The sequence below is a fragment of the Rhipicephalus sanguineus genome, chromosome 11 (assembly GCF_013339695.2).
Source record: "Rhipicephalus sanguineus isolate Rsan-2018 chromosome 11, BIME_Rsan_1.4, whole genome shotgun sequence".
NCBI lineage: Eukaryota > Metazoa > Arthropoda > Arachnida > Ixodida > Ixodidae > Rhipicephalus > Rhipicephalus sanguineus.
Genome location: NC_051186.1, coordinates 99,245,016 through 99,262,797, shown reverse-complemented (window position 1 = coordinate 99,262,797; position 17,782 = coordinate 99,245,016). Strand labels below are relative to the sequence as shown.

The 17,782-nt window shown below is 46.3% G+C and overlaps 2 protein-coding genes across 2 annotated transcripts in view; both read right to left on the bottom strand.

The window, feature by feature from the left end:
• The window catches only part of LOC119373708 (sulfotransferase ssu-1), a 30,571-nt gene extending 25,330 nt beyond the window's left edge, over positions 1 to 5,241 (bottom strand). Inside the window, exons 1-2 of the mRNA XM_037643773.2 lie at positions 4,834 to 5,241; positions 376 to 664 (exon numbers count right to left, since the gene is read on the bottom strand). Of these exons, the coding sequence (XP_037499701.1) occupies positions 376 to 664; positions 4,834 to 4,848 (304 nt within the window). The 5' untranslated portion in view covers positions 4,849 to 5,241. The remainder of the gene's footprint in view (positions 1 to 375; positions 665 to 4,833) is intronic.
• A 7,130-nt stretch (positions 5,242 to 12,371) lies between these two features.
• LOC119373784 (sulfotransferase ssu-1-like) overlaps positions 12,372 to 17,782 on the bottom strand; it is a 65,129-nt gene continuing 59,718 nt past the window's right edge. Inside the window, 2 exon segments of the mRNA XM_049410773.1 lie at positions 12,372 to 12,829; positions 12,831 to 13,097. Of these exon segments, the coding sequence (XP_049266730.1) occupies positions 12,463 to 12,829; positions 12,831 to 13,048 (585 nt within the window). The 5' untranslated portion in view covers positions 13,049 to 13,097 and the 3' untranslated portion in view covers positions 12,372 to 12,462.

The window sequence follows — 17,782 nt, the reverse complement described above, 5'->3', positions numbered from 1 at the left end:
TTTTATGATTAGGAGGTATGCTCTAGGGGAGAGCTCCGGAAATTTCGACTACAGGGAAGCCAATTGGCGACCTTTGACCAGGCCCGGCGAGCCACAAATTCCCGTGGGGCCCTAAACGAGGGGCTTCAACCACAGTAACCAGGGAGCTTTATGCTTATTAAAGTTGTTTCTGTCTCTTTCCAGAAATTTCGACCATCTGATGTTGGCTAATGTGCGCGGACATCGCACAGTGCACTGGTTGGCCACTCGGATGTGTAGATGAGTGTACTGGCAAAAAGCAGGTCATGATAAAATTACACGAATGCTGTAATTTTATGGGAGCACTAGCTTACACCATCACCAATCTTATACAAGTTCTCGAAGGAAGCAACGCACCGGGAAAAGGGAGTCCAGCGACGGCCTCTACGCCATGCCTCTCGAGAAAAGGCATGCTGCGGAAGAAATGCTCGACGCCTGGCGGTGGCTGGCCAAGTCTGTACACGTGGTACAGGATGTGCTGCATCCATGTTGTGCCGCACTTGGGGTACGTGACGATGTACACCTCCCCTGGACGGTGGCGGTAAGCGAGGGCTCCTCGGAGGATCTCCTCGGGGAAGTGGTCGCAGAAGACGTACGAACCGACGCGACGGCTTCGGGCCACATTTTCCAAGTCTTGCTTCGTAGGCTGCACCGTTATGTTTTGTCACGGTATGAGCGGCATGTCACAGTATGTCACAGCATTGTCGCAGTATTGTCGCAGTTCGTCACAGTATATTGTCACAGTTTATGATATTTATAGCTTCATGGGCCGTTTTAAACTGCAACACAAGAACAAGAACTCGAGAAGAGCGAAGGCATAGCCACGCCGTCGCTACCTGCGCTATCTTTCGGTGCACTACTAAAATGACCAACTTACACCTACTGGCCAAATTCTCTGTTTTGCTTTGCCTAGTGAACAACGAGTGAAAAAAAAACAATATGAAGAGTATTGCAGACAAGTGAAACAGTACTAATTTGCATTGTTTAATGGCCTCGTTTACTGATGTTTACGAGGGCGCGATATCAGTTTCCTCACTTTTCAGGTCTGTTCACCTAGTTTAATGTATAGTACAACATAAACACAGTACTTCGCCACATTCACTGAAGACGAAGATGGAATACGCAGCTGGGCAGGCATTCTAACTTCACAGTGATGGGGAATGCTAAACACCCGTTCTATACCACTCAAAGAGGTTAAAACCATGAACACATATGTTACTATATGCAGGGCTGGGCAGTATCGCGATACAAGAGTATCGCGATAGTATTTCAGAGATACTTTTGAGTATCTGTATTTCGGTATCGAGATACATTTGAAAAATGTATTTGTATCTCAGTAGTGAAATACATTCACGATGTATCGCCTGTATCGCGATACTATGCAGGACACGGGTATCTCGTTACATTGTTTTTTTTGTGTCGGAAATGAGTTGAGGCGTGTTTCCAATGGGGGAATGACGATTTTTTTTCTTTTTTGTGCCAAGACAAGCAAAGGCGCACCGCCGGTCGCCGACAGATAGGGCGGCGATGGCTTCCCCTCAAGCACAGAATGGTCCATGTGGTAAAGCGCGCGACGCCGCAGACTGCAGAATCGCGGGGGCAGTGTTGTCGGCCTCTGCCGACGAAAGTCGCTGTCTCTCAAGGTCAGTGCAGCACGCCTAATTTTTTTCGGGTGGCAAGCCATTACTTCGCGACCCCCCACGCGGATACCGCCTTGGAACAGGCTTTGCAATGCTTCGCGTCCGTTCAGTTCTCAAAGCGGCGGCACTTCCAAAAGCAGTTCCCGTAGTCGCGGCGGAAGTGACTAGAAGATGGCTATCTTTGACGCGCTTTCAGCCACCTCTCCAATGTCAGGGTGCGTTCCTAATTGATTACGTGCGTGAAACGGTCTTTGTGGTATCAGGCTCCCCCACCGCCGGAGCCGACTTCGCCTGTTGCGGCTTTCTGAAATGGGTGCTGGCAGCGTCGATGGTGGTGACAGCTTCATTGAAGCCGACAAGGTCAGATGGCTTAGGATTCCGAAGATGGGGACAGACTTCAGATTCTGAACAGTCAGAACAACCCAAGTGAGGGCGGAAGTGTTTCGGTATCTAGATGACCGGAGAAGAGATATCGCCACGCTGCAGGGCAATCCGGCTATGAAGGCGATATTTATTCACTATAACACGAATGTGTGCTCGCCCTCAGCGGTAGGCAGACTTTTTTTCTTTCGTGAGTCTTGTGCTGAGGCTGAACCGACGCTGCTAGAAGACAGCCTATTTGAAAAGCCTACACAGCAACCTTCTCAGCAAAGCAGATCTTCAAAATAAACAGTGCGTGCTTTTTCTCAATTCACTGGTGTTCATTAGTGATTCGAGTGATTTGCTTCAAGTGTGCTATTTCTAGCGTAGCTTAGTTTGTTCGCCAAGTATGTCGATTTCGGTGTCCAATCCTTGTTACTGTTGCTGTGAAATAGTGTATTTTTATTGCAATTGATACTTGCAATTATGTCATTATTACTAATTATGCAGTTTGTCCACCCCCCTCCCCTGCAATGTCTTAATGGCACTGAGGGTACTGTAATAAATAAATAAATGAGCGAACGTTTCGATGCGCTGTAACTTTAGTTACAGCATTCTGCTGCACTAATAAATGTATTTTCGTAGTATGAGCACCCTTGAAATAAAAAAAGTATTCCAGTATCTGTATCGCTGTAACTGTATTCCGGAATACTTTCTTCGTCTTATTGCAAAAGTATCTCCGAAATATCCCGTTACGTTAAAGGCAAATGTATCTCAGTATCTGTATTTTAGGCTTCCAGTTCATGTATTTCGATATCTGTATTCCGTAATACTTTTCTGAGTATCTCTGCCCAGCCCTGCTATATGTAGCATATGCGTGCTAGGGTATTTAATTTAAAGACCATAAGGGCCAACCAACGGTTGCCTGCCTAGTTTCCTTACAGTCCCTTTCGGTGCAAAAGATAGGGCGGGTGCGCTCGGTTGCTGCTGCTTCAGGGTTGCCTCATAATGAAGGCAAGCTTTCCACTACAGGTGGGTAGTCTAGCATGCAAGGTTTGGACATTCCACTGAGTAAGCCAACGAACGAGTCTTATTCCACATTTTAAGTAGGGACAGCTTACAGCTCTCACATAGTAGAGCACATTCAGTACGCTAAATCATTCACAGTTTCACATTCCAGCCCATCTATGGTGCAGCCCATCAGTTTGACCGACTACTTTTACCATCAGGCCGGCGTATAAATCTTCAAGTAATTGCGTTGCGATGCACGCAAATGCAGTAATGCAGCTATATATAGGGAAGGGGTCATTATCGGTGCAGCCTCATGATAAAAGCAAGAAAAGAAAAAAACGAAAGGCTCTCATAAGGCTGTTTATTGCTCGAACGAACGTGGTTGTTAAGGTCACATAAGGCTTTTTACAGCGCTAATCGGCCTAACACGTAAGGCTACAATCGAGAAGACGGAAACTTCGATTAAAATTTTTACATAGCACGCGTTATAATAAATCGGGAACTAATGAAGCGATATACCTACTGGTGAGGAGAGCTATGACGTAGGCTAGTTGGTGTCGATTCATCTTCAAAAGTGCGCTTAGTGAACGCAGACACAAAGGAAAAAGTACAGGAGTCAAGGCAACGAGCGTTGCCTTACGCTCGTTGTCTTATGTCCTGTACTCTTTCATTGGTGGCTATGTTCACTAAGCGCACTTTTGAAGATGAATATACCTACTGGTACCAGCGTACCGTTTGATGGGTTGTCAATACACACGTAAAATACAAGACCACTCCTTCAAAATCACTTATTTTGACACTACTGATTTTTAACAACAATTCTAGATGGAATGAACCCTCTGAAGATATAGTAAAGTTACCCGGTAACAGTGTTTGTTTCTCATCGTTGTGACTTGTGACATGCGTATTAGAACTTTTTCATGACTTTGCCCTTTGCATATTGGGATAAATGTGTTCTGGGATGCCATTATTGCTATAAGTTATCATCTTTATATTCTGCATTCCGTTTCCACATTCTATTAATGAAATGTAATTACCCCCCCCCCCCCCCGCCACTACCTTGCAGTAATGCAACTACGGCGTTGTGGGAATGGGGAAATAAATAAAATGAATACTATTTGTGCGAGTTGGCTAAGCTTTGTCTTGAGCAACAACGCAACGATGCCTCGGACAGCAACGTAAGCAACGACGAGACACTGTGTTTTCGTTTTCTCGAAGAAGTCAACCCCCCCCTCAACACTCTCAAGTTTCAAGTTGATTAAAAAGAATCGCAGAGTACAATGAATATATGAAGGTGCAACGTGTTCAGAATGACGCCCAAAAGTAAGAACTGTTGGAGGGCCTCCCATCAGAATTGTACAAAAAAAATTAGTACGCGCAGGGAATAAATTTAGTATACGTTCACAAATATAATAAAAATATATGGAAGAACTCAATATGGGCAACACGAAAACTAATTTATAGACGAATTAATGCGGTGGAAGCAGGTATGTTCAAAAACAGTATAAGAACACTCGGCAAAACATCAATAAAGGCAATGCAAAAACGGAATGGTTGACTAATTAAAGTGACAAGAGCACGTATGTTCAGAAACAGCATAAAAACACACGGCAAAACATCATTAAAGGCCACACAGTCAAACGAAGTTAGCTGATAGAATACCTCTGCGCACTGCGACCGGTTTCTGCCATGTGAGATGCGCGAGGAAATTTGTCCTCGCAGGTACGTCAAGTCTAAAATATAGTGCAGTCACAAATGCAGACCCTAAAATAACAAAAACAGAAAAAAAAGGAAAGACACTCACTTGTTCCTCAGGCATGCTGACTTCTCAGGTGCCGCTGCAACAACTACGGATTCACTTGCTGGATAAAAGTTCAAACTGCTGTTAAGCCTAGTGTTGTAACCCGCTGGTGGTAATGATCTGGCATTTACGTGGGAGACTCCAATAGAACATGCACTGTAGAATTAGGTTCTTCAAGTGTAGGCGTCACGATCAATGCTCTCCGGAACCCAATCCGTTAATCGAATGAGCGCTAGGCACGATTACAATTCCAGAAGCCATATACGTGTCGTGTCTTTAGCATAGCGTACATGCAAATCAACGGCGTTGCGAAAGTGGCCAGGTGGAAAGGATAAAACCAATGAGGACTGCGTTCTATAGTGCTCCCTACCAGCTGCACAGAAGTATCACGCAAGTCTAGTTCCACGCGGTGAATAACACGCTATTCAAAGTTGCGTCGATCTCCCTTCTTTACGTATGGGGTAAGCGCATCACGTGACGTTACAGAGATCACGAGTCGCGCTTCTGGGGGTTGCCTGCACTTGGTTCACACCCAAAACATCGCGGCATGAAAGCAGCGAGAATTATCTCGAGCCAATTGCTTCGTAGATAGAATCGGCGATACGAGCGACTCATGACGAGGTTCTTGTTGCCGAAGAGCAAACGGAGGGCGGCTTTTTTCGTGGCGTTGCGGATTGATAATTGTGTCACACGACCACCGCGCAAAGGTGGTTCCGTAAACAACAGCTTCGCGGAAAGCAAAAGGATGTATCGCAACACAAACGCGCATGTATCGCGCGAAACTCTAGGCTTAACGCGAATATTTTTCGCCAAGTCGATAGAAAGAGCGAGGAAAAAAGAAGAGCGAAAAAAAAAATCACACCATATCCACGAAGTGAATGATGATTGAGGAGCTGGCGCGGAGATAATCGGGTAAACCGTGAATGCTTCATATAATTCCTCTACTGTCATATAAAGACGTCACACGTTTTTATAGTAGCGATTGTGGTCAGGTTGTTGTCGAACCACAAGCGGTCGCAGACCTTGCAGCTGTGGCCGAACGAGTGGTCGAGAAAAATCGAGGAAATGTGGTTTTGCCTGCGTTAAATGTCATCATCAAGGCGCTCGAAGAGCAAGAGGAAGAAGGCTTCTTTTCCGCGCGAGCGTGCGCATGCTACAGTTGGCTATGCTATATGTGGCTTTGCCTGCGTTAATGCCATCATCAAGGCGCTCGAACAAAAAGAGGAAGATGACTTCTCTTTCGCGCGAGCTGCGCCTGCAGCGGTCGCCTATGGAACTAAGGTTACGCTTACGACGCGGGACACTGCCCCAGCTTTAGGACCGGGCGAGCCAGCTCCTAAAAAATTAAGCCACTTCTGCATCGGGCAAAAGTCGTCAGCCAAGCTGTCAGCGCGCGAGTGTATGTGATCGATCATCATCCTCATAATTTCGAGCATTATCATCATCATCATAAACATCTGGCGCGTAATTATCACTACCGTTTGGCTTTGCACCATTTGGTGCACAGCACAGTGCACGAGCGAGTTTTTATGAGCTTACGCACTGGGAGAATTCGTTAAATACTAGTAACAACGCCCAGACAAATTTTCCTAACCGCCTTATACAAATACTCACCTCTAGGCAACACCGTAGAGAGTGTACTCATATGGAACCGACTGCGGTTAGGGGGCCTGTCGCTTCAATAACTGCACTACACTGACGGGCAAAGGTTATTATACGTCTGGGGAGGCAAAGCCATACCTTACCTGCACTGATGTGACACGGGCAAACTAACGAAGTCCAACGAATGCTGTGCGTTCGGTTGAACCGCAAGGTACGGGTGCTTTAGTCACACGGGCAGACCCACTCGAGCATTAAAAGATTCTGCGCAGCAGTGCGGTTCCGCAGCCGCACGTGTGCAACTGGTGCACCATCACTTTAGTGCAGCTGTTAAGATAACTGGTTCCCGCATGATAGCGAGTAGCTATTTATAAATCTACTGTAACCTTACGTACAGCCAATTAGCGCTTCCAGATAAACAGGTTCACGTTCATGATCAGAGATACGTGGTGCATTCGAAAGTGCCGAGGTACACACGGCCTGGTACAGTTATTGGCGTGTGTAAGGCTGGTCCAAAATATCACGTGCACTATTAATAATATTTTCTGGGGTTTTACATGGCAAAACCGCGATGTGATTATCAGGCACGCCGTAGTGGAGGGCTCCGGAAATTTAGTCCACCTGGGGTTCTTTAACGTGCGCCCGAACCTAAGAACACGGGCCTATAGCACTTTGCTTCCATGGCAACGCGTCCGCGCCGGCAGGTATTTGGTCCCGCGACCTTCGTGTCTGCAACTACAAACACAAGACCACCGCGGCGGGTTTGTGGGCTTCATTCACGGGCCTGTAGCCGTTTCTCCTCCAATGAAAATGCGACGTGCACTATTGAGAGCACGGACCCACGGATCGGCCACGGTAGTCCAGTTTTTAAGGCGCTCAACTGCTGACCCGAAGGTCGCAGGACCGAATCCCAGCCGCGACGGCCGCATTTTGATGGAAGCGAAATGCTAGAGGCTCGTGTATTTAGATTTAGGTGCACATTAAAGAACGCCGGATGGTGAAAATTTCCGTAACCCTCAACCGCGGCGTCCCTCGTAGCTATATCGTGGTTTTGAGAAGTAAATCTCCAAAAATTATGATTATTGCATGCGCCGAATGTAGCACAAAAAAGTAGCAGTTTCGCCGCGACGGTGAAACAATGAATGCGATAGCAAGAAATTGGAATGTAACGGGAAGAACGGAAAGCCGCTCGAAATTGCCAGCGCGTCGCTCGAGCCCAAAGGACGCACGAAAAGAACGCACACAGGACGAGCGGGAACTATATCGTGCGTCACAGCTCGACACTTAAAGCGCACTGCTCAAACATAAAGCAGGACGCACGAAACGAACGAACAGGTACACACAGGACGAGCGCGAACTAACTGTCACAGCTGTTATCTATTTCTGTTTGAACAGCGCGCTCCTTTCGCAAACGCGGCCGGTGCAGCGAGCGAAGCGACCTTCGTACGCTCTGTGACTTCAGCGCGGACATCGCGGGGATAGCACAAGACATAGAACCCCCCGTTTCACCCCCACCGGCCGCCACCTTCATTCCTCGAGATAAGCGCACGAAGGCGACCACGCCCTGTAGGGCGAAGAGCAACGGCGTTCGCAGGAGCGGCGCGACGATCTTTAAAGCGCGCCACGCACGCACATCGCGCCATCTATGTGGTGACTAAGAAAGCATGCTGAAGTAAATGGTGTATATAAATAGCTTGCCGTTGGCGCGCCACGCACGCGGCCTAACCCTATAACGCTGCGCGCTGCAAAGCGAGAGGTCGCCCGCTCGATTCCAGGCGTCGGAAAGTTTTTCTGAATTATTTTTCTTTGTAGCTGTTATATATATATATATATATATATATATATATATATATATATATATATATATATATATATATATATATATATATATATATATATATATATGTATATATATATAGACATATATGTATATATATAGACATATATATATACAGCGCATGACGTGACGGCGACGGCAAAAATCAGCCGAACTGTGCATATAATTGCTATCGCAATAAAACAATGAAATTTGGGACCATCCCATTTTGTGAACGTGGGTGACTATCGGAGCTGACGGGCGCGCTCCCGTCTCTGCTCCTCTCGTGAGCGTTCTTAATGGGCGCGCTGCTACCCAAGCGTTTTACAGTGCGCAACGATCGCGTACTTTCTACGGACGACCGTGCCAACGCGGAGCATCGACTCGACTGACGTGGCGAAACACGTACCGACCGTTTTAGCGCGATAGAATTAAAAGCTCGTTCCTGCAGAAGTTCCGGTGTCGGTGGCGGCGTCGGCGCCTTTGATCGTGAGCGAAAGAGCAGCGTTGGCCGTGAGCGAAAATTCGAGGTAGACGCAAATAGAGATAGTAGCCGGAGGTCGTTTGTACTTCGGCTTTTCTTGCTGCACAGTTTCGGTCTCCAGCGAGAGGCGAAGGCAGGCTAGCGATTTGGAAGGCGATAGCTGTGTGCGTGTGTGTGTCATATTAAATATACTTAGCGCAACTTTGCAGTCACTCAAAAAACACACTCACATTCACACACGGTTCCACTCAAGAACACACCCCACACACAGCGCACGCTCTTGTGTTGTGCATGCGTGCGGATATCATTTCGCGTTCAACTCTTAAAGGCGAAGTTTAAGGGTCCCCGAATTTTTTGGCATTAGGTATTCCACCACGGCCTAGAGGGTTCCAAGGGTTTGATAAGTTTTATAGTCTATACTTCAAATACACGTTTGAAACATTGAATTGATTAAACCGCAAGTGCTCTCTATGGAGCGGAGGAAGAACTAATGCATTGAAGTGAGTTCTTCCACTGCTTCCTAGAGGGCACTAGGAGTTTTTGCGTACGAACAGCGGCACGAAGAAATAAATAAGATCTGCCAAATGCCTCTCCGCTGCAAAAATTCCTCAATCGCTGCTCTTTTTACAGCGCAGCGAAAGTCTGCGAAGTGATATTATGGGCCCAAAAGGCCATCTCGCCTCATAGCGATCCGCGGAGAAACTTGAGAGGAACAGATGGATGGATGGATAAACATTCATTGCATTGAGGCGCGCGGTCACGGCGCTGGCTAAGCTACATTTGCATTCTAAATCCATTGCATGTACCATAGAGAGCCAACGTGGTGGAATCTATTGCTCATTCGCTGCACATATCGTGACACAGTCGGCTCAGATTAGGGCAGTGTGCCTCGTATGCGTGGACGGCCTGAGACCTTCACTACGCGGAGGGTGAGACTTTGGTGTTTCCTTCACACGTGAAGCAGACGCGCCCTTGTGCACGGGCAACATAGGTCTGCAAACTCACTCATGAGTCGACTCACTCAGACTCAGATCGGCCCCGTGAGTCTCAGTCTGAGTGAGTCCGGCTGAATAATATTTTGGTGAGCTTGAGTCCGAGTGAGTCCGGTTGAGAAAAATTTTGGTGAGTCTGAGTCCGAGTGAGCCCTCAGAGCTAAATATATTTCTTGCGTGAGTCTAAGTGAACTCCATTTTTTTTTGCAGGCCTGTAATGGACACGTAGGAAGGAAGACAAAGCCGCTATCACTAGGGGCAGTGATAGCGCGTGGCTGAGAGCCATTTCACCACGTTGCAAGATTTTCCACATTTGCCATTCAGTACTACAAAGTTCGTCATATTGTAGGAGAGTGACAACATCCCACGCCTCGTCCAGGTGCTCCAGCTAAATCGTGGAGAGCTAATAATAAGTAAAGTTTATAAAGGCGAAAACCTTACATGTCTCATGAGTCGAGACACATTGCGTGATTCGGCGAGACCTGAGCAAAATTTCGTGAGATGTCATGAAGGATATCACTTGATAAGATGACGGCCATCGATTACGTCGTTTTCTGTCGTCATTGATTCTGAGTAATCAGTTTTTATTGACGTCCATTAATCATTATGAAGTCATTATTGCATACTACAGTACATTGCATAATATCGTGTGGGTCATCGTTCGTAGATGTCTCGTCTGGGCATACTGTTTTCACTTCCGTTTGTTATGGCTGTACTTGCGTGAGACACTCCGTAACTGTATATTTGGTGGGTAGACAGAATATCGGCCACGTGCTCTAAAAAAAAAAAAAAGGAACTGGGGAGGGGCGACGCTTGCAGTGTGCGCCGGTGCTTTCCACAGCAAAATCGCTGCTAATAAGCAATGAGAGAAAGAAGAAGAAGAAGAAGGGCCTGACCGAGATAATTCGCCACATTGTTTTGAGAGAAATGCTTTTGATGAGGCACTAGTGGTGCCAAGCCTGAAAAAGGGCATGTGGGGAAGGGTGTTTCAGCTCCACTAACGCCGTAGGAAAACTGCGTTGGAATGAAGCTTACCCTAATGGTGCTTTCCCTGCACGCCCGGTTTCTGTTTCCTGAGGCATGTAGGGAAGGGTGTTTCATCTCCACTAACGTCGTCGGCTATTTGTTGGGCTAACTGTTGCCTTCTTCATTTTTTAGTGGACCGGTGGCGTTAGCACCATCACTTTGCAGGTATGTTTCAAGAAGTGGTGTTTCAAATAGATGTCTTTCTTTACCGTAGAAATCCACGTTTGGTCTCTGGTTTCAGATAAGGAACTTGAGCGCCCTGAGAAATTTCTTTGGGGATTCTGACACCGCTGCTAAGTCAAACATAATGTTTTAGGCAGTAACGGCGAACCTTTAACTCAGTATGGGCCGGTGGCGAGCAGTACGATTTACCCAAATTTTGTGCCGCATGCCCGCTTATGATGGACCGTGACGACATGACACGCCGACAAGCCGAGACACTAACGTGCTTCGCCTCTAAAAAGTCCTTTGTGCTTTCAGGAAACAAAGCTCCAGTCGTCAGCTTGTGCATGCTATAGGCATTTTTTCAGAAAGCGAAAAGATTGAAGTGCTCTGCTAAAAATGGTTGAGTTTTATTCTTTATATTAGCCGAATGTACATGTACAAACGTTTTTCTTCAATATATCGCAAGGACTTTCGGTTACCTAGAGCTGCCTATGGGCCAGCAGTATTCCTCTTCCCCTGATCCCAGCCCCTCCACCTCATCTGGCCCTGTCCTTGGCGTCCGTTAAGTTCTTTCCTCCTCCTCCTCTTTCGCGACTGGTAATTGATCCGTTTCACCCCAACTCTTTTCCTTCCAGAACTGAGCGTTGTGTGGCTTCCTTCAACAGACCACGATAATTCACCGTTTCATTGCTTCACTACGTATAAATTGTAATACATTATATTAAATGTCTCCACATCTCTTTCTTTGTGATAGAGTTACTTGCAAGAGAATTAAAATTTTGGTTTGCTTTGGAAAGCGAACGTGTAGGCATTTAATTAGAGAATGATTTACCTCGATATCTGTGGTATGTGGCTCAGCGGAAATGAAATGACAAAGCTTTTGGCGACTGCGGTTTCAGTTTATTATTAGTGCAGCACACATGGCATTACTGCCGAACTCTGAACGTTGCATTCAACGGTGCAAATATAAGGTAAATGGTGCGTTTCCTAATTACGTATCTTGCCATAACGTTGCCTGTATCTCAGTCAGTACCGTGAACATTTCGAAACCTTTAACAACCTATGTCCTGCATAAAAGTGACATGGTGAAAACTCGCTTTGTCCGATGCCGCTAACATTGCTACAGCCTTATTTTTTAAGGCAACACTCTACTTAATCGACGGGAACATCCGGCCAAAGGCTCATTACGTCACTTCCTGCTGTCTTCGAAGCGATGTAGTGCTTCATCTTAGCTACGTGATCATCGCTAAAGTGCTCCTTCCAGTCACCTACTGCACCCTTTCGAGCGAAGTTGCCCTTCATGGGTTGGGAGAAGTACGCCTTGAAAGCCTCGAAACCCTTCAGCAAAGCCGGGTGCCACTCTCTAGCTTGCGAAGGCGAGTCAGATTTATGCGAGCTCCGCTGCTCAACAGCGTCGACTTTCGTCTTAACGGCGTCATACTTCGAATTCAGGGAATCCTTCATATTTTCGAACGAGACGGCGTTCACGATCTTGTCCAGCAAGGCTTCGTCGTCGCGTAGTTTGGCTCCAGTAAGCCTCGCCCATGAAGTCAGGCCACGCGCAGTATCCAAGCCCTCGGGTCACGCTTGATGTCCTCGAAGGTGACAAAGAGGACGTTACGGTCGTCGCGATGCTCGTACCACGACAAGAGGTGGTCGAAGTAGTCTCCGAAGTCCACTTTGCCGTCGACGAACTTGTCGAGGAAGTCGTCGAACGTGCCGTCTTCGTAGTGGTACGTGTCAAAGTTCTTGGTGTGGTGGTAGAAGGACACGCAGCAGTCGTACGGGTTTCGGGCGACGTAGATGTACTTGGCGTCGGGCGAGTAAGGGTTCATCCAGAAGGGCAGGTGGGTCTTGAAGGCTCCCGGCTTGAGTGCGTGCGCTGCGGCGTCGGCTCCTTGGATCTCGAGAAAAGGCAAAGCGCAGGATGGCGTCCGTCTTGTCGTCCGGTATGTTGCCGTCGGTGAGTATGTTGTAGACGATCTGCTGCATCCATGAAGTGCCGCACTTGGGGTAAGTTACGATGAACAGGTCTCCCGCTCGCGGCTTGTAGGCGATGGTCGATCTCACGGCGTCTTCGGGAAAAGCCTTGCCGATGTACAGGCCATCGATGTACGTGAAAGCGTCGCTTGCCATTTCGGTTCTTGAAGGACCACTCGGCTGGAGTACTGAACTGCCGGTGAGCCTGCGAATTGAGAGTATGTGGAGAGAAATGTTTTTAAAACGAGATCGGACCCTCGCCACGCAGGAAGTAAATCTGCTGATTCGGGTATACAGAGGAGCCTTCAGTTTAGTATTAATTAATATCTGGCTGGGATCTTTGATGGATCAGCTGACATTGTATAATTATGTTTTTTGATGTATGATCTAACATTGTATTATACAAGCTTTATATGTGAAAATTTATTGTACTGACTACATCAGGTTCAATTATTTTGCTGTAACAACCCACTCCCCTGTTTAATGCCATTGGTCCCTGGGGTAAAATAAAATAAATTGTAAATAAGTAAGTAAGTAAGTAAGTAAGTAAGTAAGTAAGTAAGTAAGTAAGTAAGTAAGTAAGTAATTAATTAATTAAGTAAGTAAGTAAGTAAGTAAGTAAGTAAGTAAGTAAGTAAGTAAGTAAGTAAACAAATAAATGAATAAAATAAAATAAAATAAAATAAATAAATCAACAAAGAAATGTCAACATTGTAAGGAAGCACCTATGAAAGGCCTAACTGCGCTCTTAAAGATATAAGACTGCCTTATCTATCGGAATTACGTTTTCTGCACTGAAGAAATCAGGTTGCATTCGTGTGAATGCACAGGCAGCGTACGTTTGCTCGATGACTTCACAGCTCATTAAAATCCTGAATAGGCGATGTGTCAAATTACCTTTAACGGATCCGTGAACCTGCACAATGACACATATCACAGTAATGTACACTGTCAAAACAGACAGTTATTTTTACGCCCAATACTGCGTAAAAAAGGCGGTGTCGCCGTCGTAAACGTAAACTACGGTATTCTCACCGTATACCAAGCCGCGCGCATGCGCATTGGCTTTTAGAGGAGAAGAAAGGAAAGAGTAAAGGGGAGGAGCGGAGTCATGCGCTCGCCTTTCCTTCCTCGCCGCTCGTGCACATGCGTGGACGCTGCGACGAATGCTTAGCCCGACGGCGCACCTTGTGTTACGGTCCGCGCGTGAAACCGGGCATGCGCAGAGCGGCGTAGACACGGCAAGGAACAGCCGGCTGGGCGCCCGATGCGTCACCAGTCTCGCCATTTTCGAAGGCTCTGCAATCGGTTCTGATTTGGAAGCCGTTGGGCCACGTTTCGTTCACCCGCTGCAGGTACGTCGCATTCTTTTCTCAAATCTTAATTGCGCAGTGACGCATGCGAATGATATGTGCTCTGAAAGTATCAGAAAGCCATTTCGTTTGACTGGCTGGATTTTGTGCACTTGCTGGCATGGCTTTCTTGAATAGACGTCTTGCTTTGTGTTTGCAGCGCATGCATTGCTGTATACTTCGCCTTGCATGGGTACGCGCCGACTTAGTGCGCGATTATTTTTGTTGTATGTGCAAATGCAAGACAGCATGAATGTGAACCGTCGAGGGTTACAGTTATAAGGTGGCGTTTGTCCAGAAACGGTTCCACTTGTACCGGCCACACACAGCACGCCATCAATATTCGCTACATTCAGCAGGTATATAGTTATTTTCAACGGCGTGTTGCGTGCCAGCAGTCTAAAGTGGTTTGAAATTCGCACATGTGCGCACTTTTGGTGCGTTGCAGTTGCGAGTTCGTGCTGTTTCCATCACGAAAAGCAGCCTGAAACGGTACTAGTTGCGGAAGCATTTTTTTCTTTGTTGAAGTGCTGTAATATTTGTTGCTTCATGCTGTATAGCTATATTTAAAAAATCACAGTTTCGCCGCAAGGGCGAAGCAATGAATGCGATAGCAAGAAACTAATGCTATACGAAGTGAGGCTCGCCAATGGATACTCACAGTTTGAACAGCGCTCCTGTTACAAAGGCGGCCGAAGCAGCGAAGGAAACTAGCGTGCTTCAAGTGTCGAGCTGTGACACTTGATAGTTCGCGCTCATCTTCTGTTTGTTCGTTTAGCGGCGTCGTTTAGCGGCGCTCCGTAACATGAGCGCAGACATCACGGTTAAAGCTTGAAACATCCCTCTTGCCCTCACCACGAGAAAACCGCGCGAGCAGACAGCGGAAGGCCAAGGTTCTCCTTGCGCAAATATAAGAAGAAGCGAGCGAGCTCGCCGACGACTTTTAAATACGCTCGTCGCGCTCCTAGCGCCATCTCGCTGGTAATGAAGAAACGCTTATGAGCGTCGGCCATCTCTGAGTCCGTCCAGCGGCAAAGGGTGCGTATATAACGCTCGCCGTTAGCTATGCGGAGGACCTGCGTTCCGTGGCGTAGTGGCTAGCGCCACTCGCTGCGGAGCAAGAGGTCCCTGGTTCGATTCCGCGCTTCGGAAACATTTTTCTGAATTATTTTTCTTTGGGGCTTTTATATATATGTGCATACTTATACATATACGGTGCATGACGGCGACGGGGACGGACATTTTCCAGCCGAGACTGTCCATATAATTGCTATCGCAATAATAGCTTTTTCTGTATCAGCAGCTTAAGGAGGATTGAGTTTCTACGTGTGCGCTTTTTTGCTGCGCTACGGTTTCCATTTCTGAATTGTCTTGCTTTGCGTTGACCTTCCGATGCTGTAGCGAAAGAGAGGTCCAAAGCTATCTTTAGCTTAGTACATATTCTGTGAACTGCAGGTTGCCTGTACGCTTTTTAATGCTACAGGTCGCAGGGTGACTTTTCCGAACTGCATGCCCATATGCCTAACTGTTGGATGCGTGTCGATTGGATGAGATGTTTGTTGAACTCATGCATTGCAGAGCAAGTCAAGTTAGATGGTTGCAACTGTAAGCTGACTTGAATAATTCATTGATTTTGTTTTAAGCTAGATTATCAAAATACATTGGTATTTCAGCACTGAATGGTTGTATAGTTGTAAAATGAGCACCTCCTCTCTTAGGACACTAAGCAGAGGAATATACGTTGCGTTTCTTCAAAGCTCCAAAATGTGACGAAAATTCTTGAAATAAAAACTGATCATACTTCAGGCCTAGCATAGTTGCATCAGCATATCATACAGGAGCTGTGTCAGTACGCACAATTCGTTAGCACTAGTTCATTTTTTTCTGCATTTATTGCACATACATACTGAAATGAAAAAAGCAACTACTTGAACTATTAAGAATGCCATTTCATTGTCAGTGCTCTTAACTCTAGATGGTGAACTGTGGAACCCAGAGGAGTACCTTCTTGTTGACCGCCACGCGTTGGGAGCGGCTAGAGAACTTCACTACAGTATTCGGCATGTTATTCACCAGTTATTTTTCCTTCCATGCCTGTTATGATGAAACATTGTAGTCTACTGTCGAATTGGTTCAAAGGTGTGTATTTAAATCATTCTGGAGAGCATTTTCTTCTCCTTTCGTAGAAAAACAGCTGCTAACATAAGCATTGTTTCTTTAATGTTGGTGTCAAGGGATCTGCAAAGATGGTGTCTCGTCCTTGCTGTGACATCTGCAAGCATCCCACAGTTTTTCTCTTGAAAACACCTCCCAATAGCAGCCTGCTGTACCTATAGTCCTGGCACTTTAAAGCAACTCTAAGGACACATGGTTATTGTCAGTGAAAATCACCTGTGTCTTTCTGACCACGAGGACGTTTGTCTGAAAGCAAAATACGTGTTTACTGTGAGAACTGTTTAAAAAGATTGTCCTCCTATTTGATTTAAACTCTCCGATTTGATTCAAACTCATTATATTGAATGAGGGGATGGTTCCCGTTACATAAGTTTTGAAATAAGTGGCGGTAAAAGCCTGGCCACCGTCTGTGATCCACACCCACAATTATTGCAGGGCACCTGTGAGGTGGCCGGTAATGGTGACGTTTCCACCACACCTCTGTCTTTTCTAGCTTACAAAAACTCCATTTTTGGTAACCAAACAATCTCAGGGCGCATTAATCTGCCATTGAACACCAACTTTTTGCCCTGAGAGCCTTTTTTTGAAGCTCCCTGTTATAATCAGTGTTCCATAGTTAAAGCACCCAACTTCGGCACTTTCTCGTTCATGCTCGATGCTCATTCTAAGCGTGGGCTGAAACAAAAATCAGGTCATAATTGAAAATTTTGTTGAAGCGCACCAAAAAACACACGGATATTCACACATATTCACACATGGCATTGATCCTTCCCGAGAGGTAGTGAACGTGTAAAGGTGTTTAAAGAAAGTAGCATGGGCCTTGAGTTCACTACCGAGCAGCATAAAAATAACGAGTTGCCATTCTTGGATTTAAAATTGAAACTTGGTGGGGAACACATCTGCTGGTGTTATCAACCAAGAAGCGCTAAGCCAGTGCTAGATTACGCGTCTGGGCACTCAAAAGTTGGTAAAGAGGGGGATAGTGAAATGCTGTATTATGTCAGCTTTGCAGAAATCGTGTGGGCATCTAATCAGTGAAAGTTTCAAGAGTCAAGTCGAAAAATTCCAAAAAGCAGGTTACCAGAAACAGTTAATTTTCTCAGTGTGCACGGTCCTAGCCAGAGAAATAAAGGGCAAAAAACAAAGATCCAGTTCGGAGACAAATAAGCGAGGGAAAATGGCTGTTATTCCATACGTACACAAGTTGGCACACAACCTAAAGCACGTTGCAAATAGATACAGCGTAGATGTGAAGTTTTCGGCAAAAACCAAACTAGCAAGCTTGTGTCCACGCGTTAATAAGCCCATAGCAGGGGCGGATTATCCAGGGTTCAAAGGGTTCAAATCAACCGGGCCCTCCGGT